This window comes from Bufo gargarizans, chromosome 8, assembly GCF_014858855.1.
Source record: "Bufo gargarizans isolate SCDJY-AF-19 chromosome 8, ASM1485885v1, whole genome shotgun sequence".
Lineage (NCBI taxonomy): Eukaryota > Metazoa > Chordata > Amphibia > Anura > Bufonidae > Bufo > Bufo gargarizans.
In genome coordinates this window covers 151,891,313-151,904,279 of record NC_058087.1, presented here as the reverse complement: position 1 = coordinate 151,904,279, position 12,967 = coordinate 151,891,313, and the positions used below count along the sequence as shown (strand labels likewise).

Here is a 12,967-nt window from a genome sequence, read left to right as displayed (position 1 = left end):
AAGGAGACAATGTCCTATGTCACAGCATGTAGTAGGTGAGAACACCGTCACCTCCTGGGGCAACATCATGTTCTGTTCCTCCAGTTCTCTGAATAGCTACTTGATAGACTTGTGCTTGGCATTTAATGTTCTGAATCAGATAATGTTGTCATTTTCCTGACAGCAAAACATTTTGTGCCATAAATTTGGCTTTGCCTTCTAAAGATTTTTAAAGAGCACCTGCTGTTAAAGGGACTTTAAACCTACAAATGAGTGAAATAATACTTTCTTACTTGTCAGTATCAAAAGCTAAAACAATCTTGTACAAAACTGCTAGAGAAGTCTGCACCTGATTCGCTCCATCTTGGCTATGGTTGCTTGAGTCAAAGGGCTTGTCCAGGATTTTTACATTGATGGCCTATCCTCTGATCAGTGGGGTCTGACACATCAAACCCCCACTGATCAGCTGTTCTGCAGTAGCTCCAGCACCTAAAGTGGTTGAAGGAACTACACAGCTCTGACCATTGTGTGGTGGACGGAGCTGGTAACTGCAGAACTGCTCTTATTGAAGTGAATAGGAGCAGTTCTACAGTAACCAGCTCCGTTCTCTACACAATGGACAGAGCTGTGAAGTTCTAGCGCCAGATCAGAAGGGGTGTGGGGTGTCGGACCTCCACTGATCAGGAATTATATATATTTATATTTAAAATATAAAAATCCTGCACAACACCTTTAAGCTAGCTTGATCTCCATTCCCGTCTGATAGATCAGTGGAGAGAAACGCTTCTGTTACACGTAGTTGACTTAGGGTATGCTGACACAGCAATATCTGCATGAATTTTTTGGCAGATATTCCACACTAAACTTCAAATGTATCCCTGTGAAATCTATCTTCCATTGACACATTTTTCTGCATTATGGAAAAAGTGATATTTTTCCCCACTCAATCGGCCTAATCCAATTGGATATACTTTCTATTTTATTATAGCCTAAGGCTAATTTTACACCTGCAGTGTGAATTCCGGGAGGCTGTTCCAACAGAGAACAGCCTGCTGGAATTCACCAGATCCGGCACCGCCGACGGCTCTATGAACTATATGCTGCGGTTTGTGTCCAGACGTTTCCCGGCATTGTCTGCTGGAACAGCCTGATGCAATTCCCCCCGGGGTTGTAAACAGTGCCTAACAGAGGTAACTAATCCTAAGACCCACCAGTGCTCCTAAACATTTTATTTTTAATTCAGTCAGAGGTGTAGCTATCGGGAATGCAGGAATAACAGTCAAACACAGACCTTAATTTCTGAGAAGGACCCAAAGGCTACTCTGAAACATCAGGATGACAATAGGCATTTGGTCGGTGGGGGCTCATATTACTGCTTTGCATTGGCACCCAGGAGAAAGTGTAGGCATTGGTAACCCATGGGTCATGTACTGTACAGTATAAATAACTTGCTTTATTTACAGGTAAATGCTCACATGTACACGCTCAGTTACTAAATGCTGGCAAGGATAACATCAACATTGCTTTATTGTAGAAATCCTCTCAATAAAGACATTAGTAATAAGTTTAAATGTTTAGCTCAACAGATTAGAGGAGCAAAGCAGCCAAACATCTGACATATTATAGGTCTAGACATTGTATGCCCAGGCCACCAAAATGGAGGACCACAGCTAAAACAAGTCATAGATTTTCATTTTTAGGTAAGTACCATTGATTTAACTTTGGCCTATCTTTCCTAAGACTGAAAAGTAGCTGGTTAGGGTGATTTGTGCCAAATGTATTGCTCACATCTCTAGTCAAAAGAGCAAATCTATGCCTGCTATGACCAGGTGTACACTTGAGCCAAAACTTCAAGCTTTTGCACAATTTTTAGGCTGTCTTCTTTATAAATGTCACCTAAACTACCGTACGTCACCTTGGAAGCCACTTTTTCCTCACTTTTCATATTTGGCGACAGGTGAGAAAAGTCATCATTTGAAATTCACAGTTTACACAGAAAATAGTATAATCTGCTTAGTAAATGGTGTCCTTTGTGCAAGAAATACTTTGAGACACACCAAAGAAATTCAGAAGGCGCAAAATTGGTAGGGATCTTAGTTTACAAATTCAACCAACGTGACAACATTGGGATTGGCAAATCATTTGTAAATTATGTCAATGAAATCTAAAAGAATTTATGCAGGTTCAACAAAAATGACATCTACTCAGATATTGAAATACTTTACCTGGTACATGCTGACCAAATTTCAGCTGAGAACACCTCTGTTCACTGGAAGCACTTATGGTCCATTTTTCATTGTCATGAATTATCCCCTCTAGCAACAGTTGCCGGATGCCAGGAGATGACATATATTTTCCATTGAAACCAAGCCAAACAGCAGCTGATGCTTCCAGCTGAAATGTACAATGTTTAGGAGAAAAAGCCTTGTAGGGTTCAACAAACGGATCTGTGCCTCATGTCTTCCTAATATTTTCAATACAGCAATAAGCCCAAGACTGCCCAACTCTATGATTACCCCTTAACACAAGAAAAATGTTACTTTGCTAGCATCCAACTAAACAAGAATTGTTAGACTTCGCTGGGGACCAGCATACTCTCTCACTACCATCTCCCATGTAATTCTCACTGTGGTCAAGGAAGAAATGAAATGGTGAAAACACCATTGTCACCAGTGAACTTCGAGTGGTTATGGTCTCAGATTCATTATGCATATCACTAACGTGAGATCAAGTAATATTATTATTTACATCTACGTTAGAGGCTCCTTTCAGAGCCTCCATCACAAATTCTACCAGAAAGAGCAGACATAAAATTCTTGCATGCAGGACTTCTTTTTATGCTAAAAAATCATATTCAAAAATGGAAACCTAGTAGAACCAATTATGGTCAAAGGGGTCTGTTCAGATCCATTCAGTTCAGTTATGTGCTGAATCCAAAACTTGCGTTATTTTTGTTGTTCTGTCCTAAACTGTCTTCCTTGAACCCATATTTTTACCTGTAAGTTTAGTGAATAATTCTGTGTTTGTCTTTCTCCATAATGATCCAAGGCCAAAGCCAATATTGTGTCACTCTTCTCATCTGGAGAGACACTTAGCTGAATTTTTGATTGTAAAAGTTCTTCTTTGCCGAGACGATGACTTCCAGACAAAACAATCGGCTAAAAATAAGATGGAACAAATTTTTACTGGAAGAAAGAAGAATATAAATTTGTGCAATTGCAATAATAAAAAGGCAGACTTACATGTGAAAGATCACAAAGTTCCAGCTTCAGGAAGTGGTTCATGGTGTCCATGTAATTCGTGTCTATTTTAGTCAAAATATGTTGTTGGCTACAGCCGGTTATAAAGAGGTTTTCAAATGTGGCTTCTAGCTGGATACTGTCAGGACCCAATTTGTTATCATTCTAAAATATTTTGAGGGGAAAAAAATTGTCATAAAACCAGATACCAATATGGCATTACCAATAAAGATAGTAAATACAGTCCTGATCAAAAGTTTAAGACCACTTGAAAAATGGCAAAAAAATATATCATATTTTACATTGTTGGATCTTAACAAGGTTCCAAGTAGAGCTTCAACATGCAACAAGAAGAAATGAGAGTGAGACAAAACATTTTTTGAGCATTCAATTAATTGAAAATAACGATTAAACTGAAACAGGCTGTTTTTCAGCTGATTAAAAGTTTAGGGCCACATGCCTTTAAAAGGCCAAGTCTGTGCAAAGATGTGGATTCATTGTCATTTTCTGACACGTTGTGATGGCAAAGGCAAAAAAACTCTCCCTTTTTGAATGTGGTCAGGTTGTTGAACTGCATAAGCAGGGTCTCTCACATCGCGCCATCGCTACTGAGGTGGGACGCAGTAAGTCATTTGGAATTTCTTAAATGATCCTGAGGGTTATAGAACAAAAAAAAGTCAAGTGGAAGACCCAAAAAAAATTCACCAGCACTGAGCCAGAGGATCAAATTGGCTGTCCGTCAAGACACTGGACAGTCCTCGACCCAAATTAAGGCCCGTACTGGTGCTGACTGCAGCCCTATAACCATCAGACGGCATCTGAGACTTAAGGGCTTCAAAAACAAAAAATGTCTTCAAAGACGTCTCCTCAATTGCCACAGAACTGCTCGTTTGGACTTTGCAAGAGAGCACCAAACATGGGACATTCAAAGGTGGAAGAAAGTTTTATTCTCTGATGAGATTTTTTTTATATTGATTGTCCTGATGGTTTCCAATGTTACTGGTTCGGTGCGCCACAGTGGAGGGGGCGCCAAAATGGTCTGGGGTGCTTTTTCCTTCAGTGGAACAATGGAGCCTCAGGAAGTGCAGGGGCGTCAAGCGGACGCTGGCTATGTCCAGATGTTGCAGAGAGCATTCCTCGTGACTGAGGGCCCTCCTCTGTGTTGTAAAGACTGGGATTTTTAACAGGACAAGGCTACAGTACACAATGACCGCAGGACAAGGGACTTCTTCCAGGAGAATAACATCACTCTTTTGGCCCATCCTGCGTGTTCCCCTGATCTAAATCCAATTGAGAACCTTTGGGGATGGATGGCAAGGGACGTTTACAAAAATGGACAACAGTTCCAGACAGTAGATGGCCTTCGTGCGGCTGTCTTCACCACTGGCAGAAATGTTCCCACTCACCTCATGGAAACGCTTGCATCAAGCATGCTGAAATGAATTTTTGAAGTGATCAACAATAACAGCGGAGCTACTCATTACTGAGTTCATGTTTGGAAGTTAGATTTCTGTTTTGGGGGGGGGGATTATTTTTTTTTTGGAGGTGTGGTCCTAAACTTTTGATCAGCTGAAAAACTGCCTGTTTCAGTTTATTCGTTGTTTTCATTAAATTGAATGCTCCAATTTTTTTTGGTCTCACTCCCATTTCTTCTTGTTGCATGTTGAAGCTCTACTTAAAACCATGTTAAGATACAGCCATGCTAAATATGATTTTTTTGCCATTTTTCAAGTGGTCTGAAACTTTTGATCAGGACTGTACCACTACAGTTCATGTAAAATAATATTTGGTTAATCAAAAGGTTCTTTACTTGTATATCCATGCCTATTGTATTTCTCTATAGCCACAAGAATCATGCATTGCCTGACATCCCAAATTTCAGTGGTTTCATATTGAGTGGAAGAGGCCAAAATAAACTGCAAGTACGTGGCATAGTTAATTCGGGAATCACCTTGGAGAACCTTAGATAAAATGCTATCTGTGCAGACAGATTTCTTACTATATCTTTAAAGTGGTTGTAGCTCTTTGTTTCCAATACATAAAGATTTAAAACATACCATGCTGGCTACCTGCCACTGCCACTAGAAGGAGTTTAAGAGCTTCTTGTTTTATATTGCACGCAATAACATGTGTGAGCTCCCTCTAGTGGTGGTTGCAGGCTGCCTGAATTATACCATTTAATGCTATGCAGGGCATTTTTGCACTGTACCAGAACAGAGCTCAGATTGCTGCTGTTAATATATCTTAAAGGGACACTGACAGGCCCAATAAGCATAATTATCTATATATATGCATGCACAGGTCTTCTAATGTGTATTAAAAACATATAAGTCTAACCCCTGTCCACCTTATGAATACTGCAAACTGATGTTTTGTAACCTGAGGTAATCACTCTTCTTTCTGCCCAAGGGGCGGCGTTTCAGCCGCAACCGCCATTTTGAAGCGCCGCCCAGCTCATCAATATTCACTTCGCTGGACGGCTTCTGCTGTCCCTCATGTCTTTGAGAGCAGCGCTCTGAAGCGTTGCTCAGAAGAGTGCCCGACGCAGAACAGAGAGGCTGAAGCAGCCTCAAAGAAGCAGAGGGGACGCAGGCGCGATGTGATCCCGGCGTGTGAGGGTGCCGGGTGCATGCGCAGAAGCTGAAAGTGAGTCTGATGCCCATAGCTTTCTATTGGGCGAGCGCTGCTCTCAAAGACATCGGGGACAGCAGAAGCCGCCCAGCGAAGTGAATATGGATGAGCTGGGCGGCGCTTCAAAACGGCGGTTGGGGCGCGGCTGGCTGGGCAGAAGTGAAGCTGAAACCCCGCCCCTTGGGCAGAAAGAAGAGCGATTACATCAGGTGATAAAACATGAGTTTACTGTATTCATAAGGTGGACAGGGGTTAGACTTATATGTTTTTAATACACATTAGAAGACCTGTGCATGCATATATATAGATAATTATGCTTATTGGGCCCGTCAGTGTCCCTTTAAGATATTAAAAACACAGAATGTTTGACCTAAGACCACATGATGATAAACATGGAGATTCTCATTAAATATTACATTAGGGAACTGTATTATACAGTGGTATTATCTGTTGTGTTCCCTTTACTAGCAGAAGTGTTTCTCGTAAAACAGCACAGCAGCACTGAGGAACTGAAATTCCAGGAAAATGCTTTTTTCACAGCAGCTTTTGCCTAGATTAACATCCCATTAACATTGTGCCGGGTTCTGAAAACTTTTTGTTCACCAGTTTAACCAGTCCTATTTACAATCAAGGTTTAAGTCTCTGACATATGAGATTCAGATTATTTCACATGCCAGTCATAACTGAAGTTTGTTGGATTGAAATGTGTCAAGTTTATGACGCCTTATTAAAATTGGTTTTGTGAAAAAAGCACAATAAAAAAAGCCAACAAAACTTGTGCACACAAAAAAAACCAAAAAAACACATATATGTACCCAAGAAACATGCCCACAAAAAGTTCCCCACATGGAAAATTGCCCAAATGGAAAAATTCCCACTGGTACCTGCTAACGGCACAGTCAGATCTCACACACAGACTTCTGTACAATCTGGCTGTTTTGTGTGCAGGTAAGACAGTAAATCCGTGCAGTACTCAGCTGCAAGGACCTCATGGAAGGATGAGAGCATGGTGGGTCACTGTGACTGGCATTCTAGTGGGGCAATGATTCGTATAGTAGTATGGTACTGTGGTTGGCATGGTGGTGGATCACTGAGGCACTATATCTGTACCATTTTGCTTGAATATTATCCATTAGAAATGTACAGTAAAAGTCTCCTTATTTATACTACAGACCTGTCCTGTTTTGTGCCTTAAATGACCAAGTCATTTTTTTTCTTCTTCATCGTACACCAAGAGCTATAACCTCTTTATTTTTCATTTTCATTCAATGTAGCTGTATAGTGGCTTATCTTTTGCAGGACCATCCCCTAGAATGAGCCCTTAGTGCCCCCACACAGTAATCATGTCCCCCTAGTGCTTCCACATAGTTGTTATTCCCTATTAGTGCCGCCTTTACAGTAGTCATGACCAATAAGTGCCTCCACACAGTAGTCATACCCCCATTTGGGTGTCCTCACACAGTAGAATGCCACTTTAGTGCCCACACAGTAGTTATGACCCTCTTCACAGTAGTCATGCCGCCTTAGTGCCCCCACACATTAGTTATACACTCTCAGTGCCCTCTTCACAGCAGAATTTCCACTTATGCCCCCACACAGCAGTTATGCCCCATAAGTGCCCCCGTCACAGTACTCATGTCCCCTTAGTACCCCTGCACAGTACTTATTCCCCCTTAGTGCCCCTACACAGTAGAGTGTCCACTTAGTGCCCCCTTCACAGTAGTCATTCCCCCTTACGGTAGTGCTGACCCCTTAGTGCCCCCCTTACAGTGATGGTGACCCCTTAGAGCCCCCTTACAGTAGTACTGGCCTCTTAGTGACCCTTTACAGTAGTACTGGCCTCTTAGTGACCCTTTACAGTAGTGCTGGCCCCTTAGTGTTACCCTTACTGTTGTGCTGCCCTCTTAGTGCCTTAGTACAGTAGCGCTGCCTCTGTAGCATTAATGTAGTCAAAAAAAAGAATACTCACCTAGCTCCATTCCCCCGATGAAAAGACCACATTATGCCCTCCCCAGTAGGAGGGATGCAGTGACACCATCATACCTGCTGGGATGAGTAGAAGAGTGCACAAGCCAGGAACATATGGAGGAAAGATCCTGAGGCCATGCGTTCTTTTACTCAGTCCAGCAGACAAATTTTAGCCAAAATTTTTTGAATGCTAAAATAACTTGCTGCTCTAACTAAAATCACTTATCATCATGTTTTATGCTTTATCGTTCACAAACACAAATGTGGATAAATAGCTCGTATATAAAAATATGTGCCAGTACTTTTAAACAATAGGTTGAGTGATAGCTATGAAAATATTTTCCATTACAGAATATATTAGTGCATATTAGGTTGACTTTATTGAGGTTAACAATGTGACACCACTTTCTGGCATGAAAAGACTCTTTGTTAAGAGTAAAACACCACTTCCTATGAAACACCGCACCTTTTCAGCAGAATTTTATCTTCCACGCATTCAGTTATATTGACATAAGGTACCTAACACAGAAACATGCTTCACTTCTCATGGTTAAATGTGAAAACATCAAAACCAATAATTATAAAATGTAAATGGTAAAGCAACCACAGAGTGACTATAAAAAGCAGCCATTATGAACATAAAGATATTTTTCCAAATAATTACAGTTACAATTCTTGAAAGGTTGATGAAATTCTAATTCATTAAATGGATATTAAAGAAAGATGGGTCATCAGTATCTGCAAAATAGAGACATTAGGCACCTTTTCTTCAATCCAGTGTTGCACCCTTGTTTACAGAAATATCAGACGGGTGGGGGTCCGAATCTCTACACCCATGCGGATCAGCTGTTTGAAAGGGCTGTGGCGCTCGTGTTGTGTCCTTTTCAATGTATAACCCCTTTAGTGACCACGCAAATATTTTTAAAATCGCATTCCAAAAGCTATAACTTTTTTGTTTTTTCATCAATGTACTTGCATGAGGTTTTATTTTTTGCAGGACACGTTATACTTTTTAATGCCCCATTTTGGGTACACGTAATGATTGATTAAAGCCAGCTGTTTAGCTCAACCCCCCTTTGTTTACATTAGTAAAAAGGTGTATTAGTGGTCACTAAGGGGTTAACAGCACGCCGTCTACATTATAAGGTAATTAAAGCTCTCTCATTCAAGTGAACAGGGAAAAAAAGCTGTAATTACACTGCACCACTGCTACAGCGTGCAGGTATAGTGAAGAGGATGCAGTGCTGTCACGAGCACTGCGGCCACTTCAAACAGGTGATCGTGGGGGTGCCACAAGTCAGACCACTACCGATCTGATATTGATAAATAATCCTGAGAATACATGAATATTATGAGACCAAAATACCCCTTTACGTGCAAAAATACTGTAAGTGTATGTTGGGGAAAGCTACCAGCATATACATGAAATGTATCAAAAGGGGTCCATTCACCTGATGCTGGCCAAAAGGGTGCTCTTGTGGTCTCCATTGGCCAGGTATGCATCAGTTTAGCTTTTTTTTCTAACTGTATAAAAGAGCACTGTCCAGTACAGTGGGCCACCACAAAAACACAAAAACATGGGCCACCACAAAAACATATACTGCGTATGCATAGTGTGTGTGTGTATATATATATATATATATATATATATATATAAATGAGGCAGCACAGGGGGTTGAATCAGTAGAAGGGTGTACGGCCCAAAGGAAAAGCAGTCCTTGAATACAAAAAGATCAGGGTGAGACAGCTAAAATCCAGAGAACGGCAGTCGTCTCAGAAAAGCATAGTTTGCTGAGACAGTTTTGTTTATTAATTCTGGGCTGGATTTTAGTTGGGTTGTGCCAATCCACACCCTTCCAGGACGGGTATTCCCTTCTACCTGAGGTGATCGCAGGTGAGGCCTGCTGTAATCAGGCTGGTATAAAGCACCTCCCAGTGTGTCAGTCTGGGGAAAGGGAGTGTTTTTGTGAAGCAGAGTCTTGGTGAGGCTTAATAAGTGGGATTTCTTGCCTTATAAATGGGGTTGGGACCTTCAGTTGCATTGAGGAGAAGTCAGGTGGATACACAGCTGATAGTCCTACTGAATAGACTGTTAGAATTTGTATTATGGCAAGAAAAAAGCAGCTAAGTAAAGAAAAACGAGTGGCCATCATTACTTTAAGGAATGAAGGTCAGTCAGTCAGCCGAAAAATTGGGAAAACTTTAAAAAGTAAGGGCTATTTGACCATGAAGGAGAGTGATGGGGTGCTGCGCCAGATGACCTGGCCTCCACAGTCACCGGACCTGAACCCAACCGAGATGGTTTGGGGTGAGCCGGACCGCAGAGTGAAGGCAAAAGGGCCAACAAGTGCTAAGCATCTCTGGGAACTCCTTCAAGACTGTTGGAAGACCATTTCAGGTGACTACCTCTTGAAGCTCATCAAGAGAATGCCAAGAGTGTGTAAAGCAGTAATCAAAGCAAAAGGTGGTTACTTTGAAGAACCTAGAATCTGACATATTTTCAGTTGTTTCACACTTGTTTGTTATGTATATAATTCCACATGTGTTAATTCATAGTTTTGATGCCTTCATAGTCATGAAAATAAAGAAAACTCTTTGAATGAGAAGGCGTGTCTAAACTTTTGGTCTGTACTGTATATATTAGGAATACAGGGGCATACATATAAATAATTGGGTCCCATAGCAAGAATCTAAAATGGGGCCCCATGCCTAGCCCCTACCAGTCCCTGGTCCCTTCTCTGCCCTGCCTATGAATTGCTACTGCTGCTTATTATATAGTGTGCCATATCTGCCATGAACTGTGCATGTAGCATATTATATAGTGTGCCCTACCCCCCATGAATTGTGCCTTCTGCTGCCTAATATATAGTGTGCCATACCCATCATGAACTGTGCCTGAACATATTATATAGTGTGCCATGCCTCTCATGGACTTTGCCTGTTGCTTATTGTATAGTGTTCTACACCCCCATGAACTGTCTCTAGTGCTGCTTATATATAGTGTGCCACACCCCCATGAACTGTGCCTGCTGAGTATTATGTAGTGTGTCTTACCCTCATGAACTGTGCCTGCTGAGTATTATGTAGTGTGTCTTACCCTCATGAACTGTGCCTGCTGAGTATTATGTAGTGTGTCTTACCCTCATGAACTGTGCCTGCTTCATATTATATAGTGTTTCATAGCCCCCATGAACTGTGCGTACTGCATATTATATAGTGTGCCATACTCCCATGAACTGTGCCTGCTGCTTATTACAATGTATCATACCCCCCATGAACTGTGCCTTCTGCCGCATATTATATAGTGTACCATACCCCCATGAACGGTGCTTTCTGATGCATATTATATAGTGTGCCATACCCTCCCCCCAGGAACTGTGCCTGCTGCTGTTGCTGCTTTTTATATAATGTGCCTGTGCCCTTACCCCTCTCAATGAAGTGTGCATGCTGGATGCCCATCCCCTTCCCTGTCAACAATTTTAGACCTGGCATGAGTGGGGCAAAGTCACAGATTCCAGCTAATTTAAGCGTATTTCAGTATAGTAAATGACTCCCTAAGTTTCAGGCTGCAGCGTCCATGCATTAATTCATTTTTAGACCCCCTATATCCAGTTTACAACTTGCTCTTAAAGGGGTTATCCAACCCCTATAATAACCCCCAATGCCCAGGCCCCTCGTATACAATATACTTACTTGCTCCCCAGCACCCGCATTGCTCCGTATCCCTGCACGGCCGCCGCTGCATCTCCCCATCGTGGGTGATGCTAGGGAGGCTTGTCCCCATCGCAGCCTGCTATTGGCTACTTCCTTCGTCGCCAGATGTTTTCATCTGCGCGACTGAGAGATGCAGCATCGCGAGTGACGCTAGGGAGGCTCATCCCCCTCACAGCCTGCTATTGGCTGCTCCTCCCGTCGCGGGATGTTTTGTTTTCATCACTGGCAGATGCCGCAAACAGTTAACTTGTGGGGATGGCGGGTGTCAGGTCATCAATATCAAATTGGTGGGGGTCTATCTAGAGGAATTAAAGTTACCCTGGGCAAAAATGAATATTCTGTAGTTTACCTTGTACAGTAGATTTTGTACAATTTTTTTGTTATTCCACTTTAAGTTCACATTTTCGGTAATTGTGTTTGATGTAGTCTCCAAATATCCACATACGTGAAGGTTTCTCGTGATCAAGACGTGCTGCATCTGTTGCAAGGAGTACATAAAATGAATTATTACTGGAAATTCCCTAACAATAAAAAAAAAAAAAAAGGAAATGTCATAACTATGAACTATTTAAAAAAGGGAGGGTTGCTTTATCATCTACTTATCATAGTATATGTGTGACTAAACATTTCTCCTACAATTTATTATTGACCCAGGTATCATCCATATGCACACAAACACATTTTACATTTAGGTGGAGGGACACAAGCATTGTCCAACCATTAAAAAAAATCTGAATGGTGTAAAACAATAAAAGAAGTAGTACTCACCTTACGTATGCCCTGTTGCTTCCATTCCATTGCATCCAAGGTCCCCTTTAAGTCTCTATATTTTTTACTCACTCTCGACACACACATGTGATGCTTCAGCCAATCCCTGGCCACATAGACAGCCTGCTATAGCAGGTGATTGGCTGCAGCAGACACATGTCCATGTCTAGGAACACCAGGTAGTACAGAGACTTGCAGGAGAGCCGCTAGTGTCGAAATGGAATTGGTAAGGTGAGGATTACTTATATTATTTGACATCATTTTGAGGGGTTTAAAAAAAAAAAATTATGGCTAGACAACCCCGTAAAACTCTAATTTCTTGCCTTTGTGCGCGATTTCCTCCACCTACCTGTGTTGTCTATGTTTCTCTGTTATGTTGAGCTCTGTATGCTCTATACTTATTCCTACAGTTGGCCAAATTACTCCCTACAAAAACAAAGCAACCTTTGCGTGGTTTATATAAAGGGCTCATGCACAAGGTAAAGCCATGTATGCAGACGTTGTACAGCACACTGGTCAGTACTACAGACCCCATGTGTGACAGTATGAGACATTGTATTCTTCCCTATCAGCAAACTTTTCTTTAGCTCTATGATATGTGCACCTCCATATAATAGGTACAGTATAGGATAGTCTACAGTATGTGTCCCATGTTACACAACCCTACA

General features: G+C 41.6%; 1 protein-coding gene across 1 annotated transcript in view; it reads right to left on the bottom strand.

Annotated features, from left to right (window-relative positions):
- The window catches only part of LOC122945456, a 200,344-nt gene that overhangs the window by 38,941 nt on the left and 148,436 nt on the right, over nt 1-12,967 (bottom strand). The window contains exons 30-33 of the mRNA XM_044304524.1: nt 11,881-12,009; nt 3,222-3,383; nt 2,976-3,137; nt 2,205-2,373 (exon numbers count right to left, since the gene is read on the bottom strand). Of these exons, the coding sequence (XP_044160459.1) occupies nt 2,205-2,373; nt 2,976-3,137; nt 3,222-3,383; nt 11,881-12,009 (622 nt within the window). The remainder of the gene's footprint in view (nt 1-2,204; nt 2,374-2,975; nt 3,138-3,221; nt 3,384-11,880; nt 12,010-12,967) is intronic.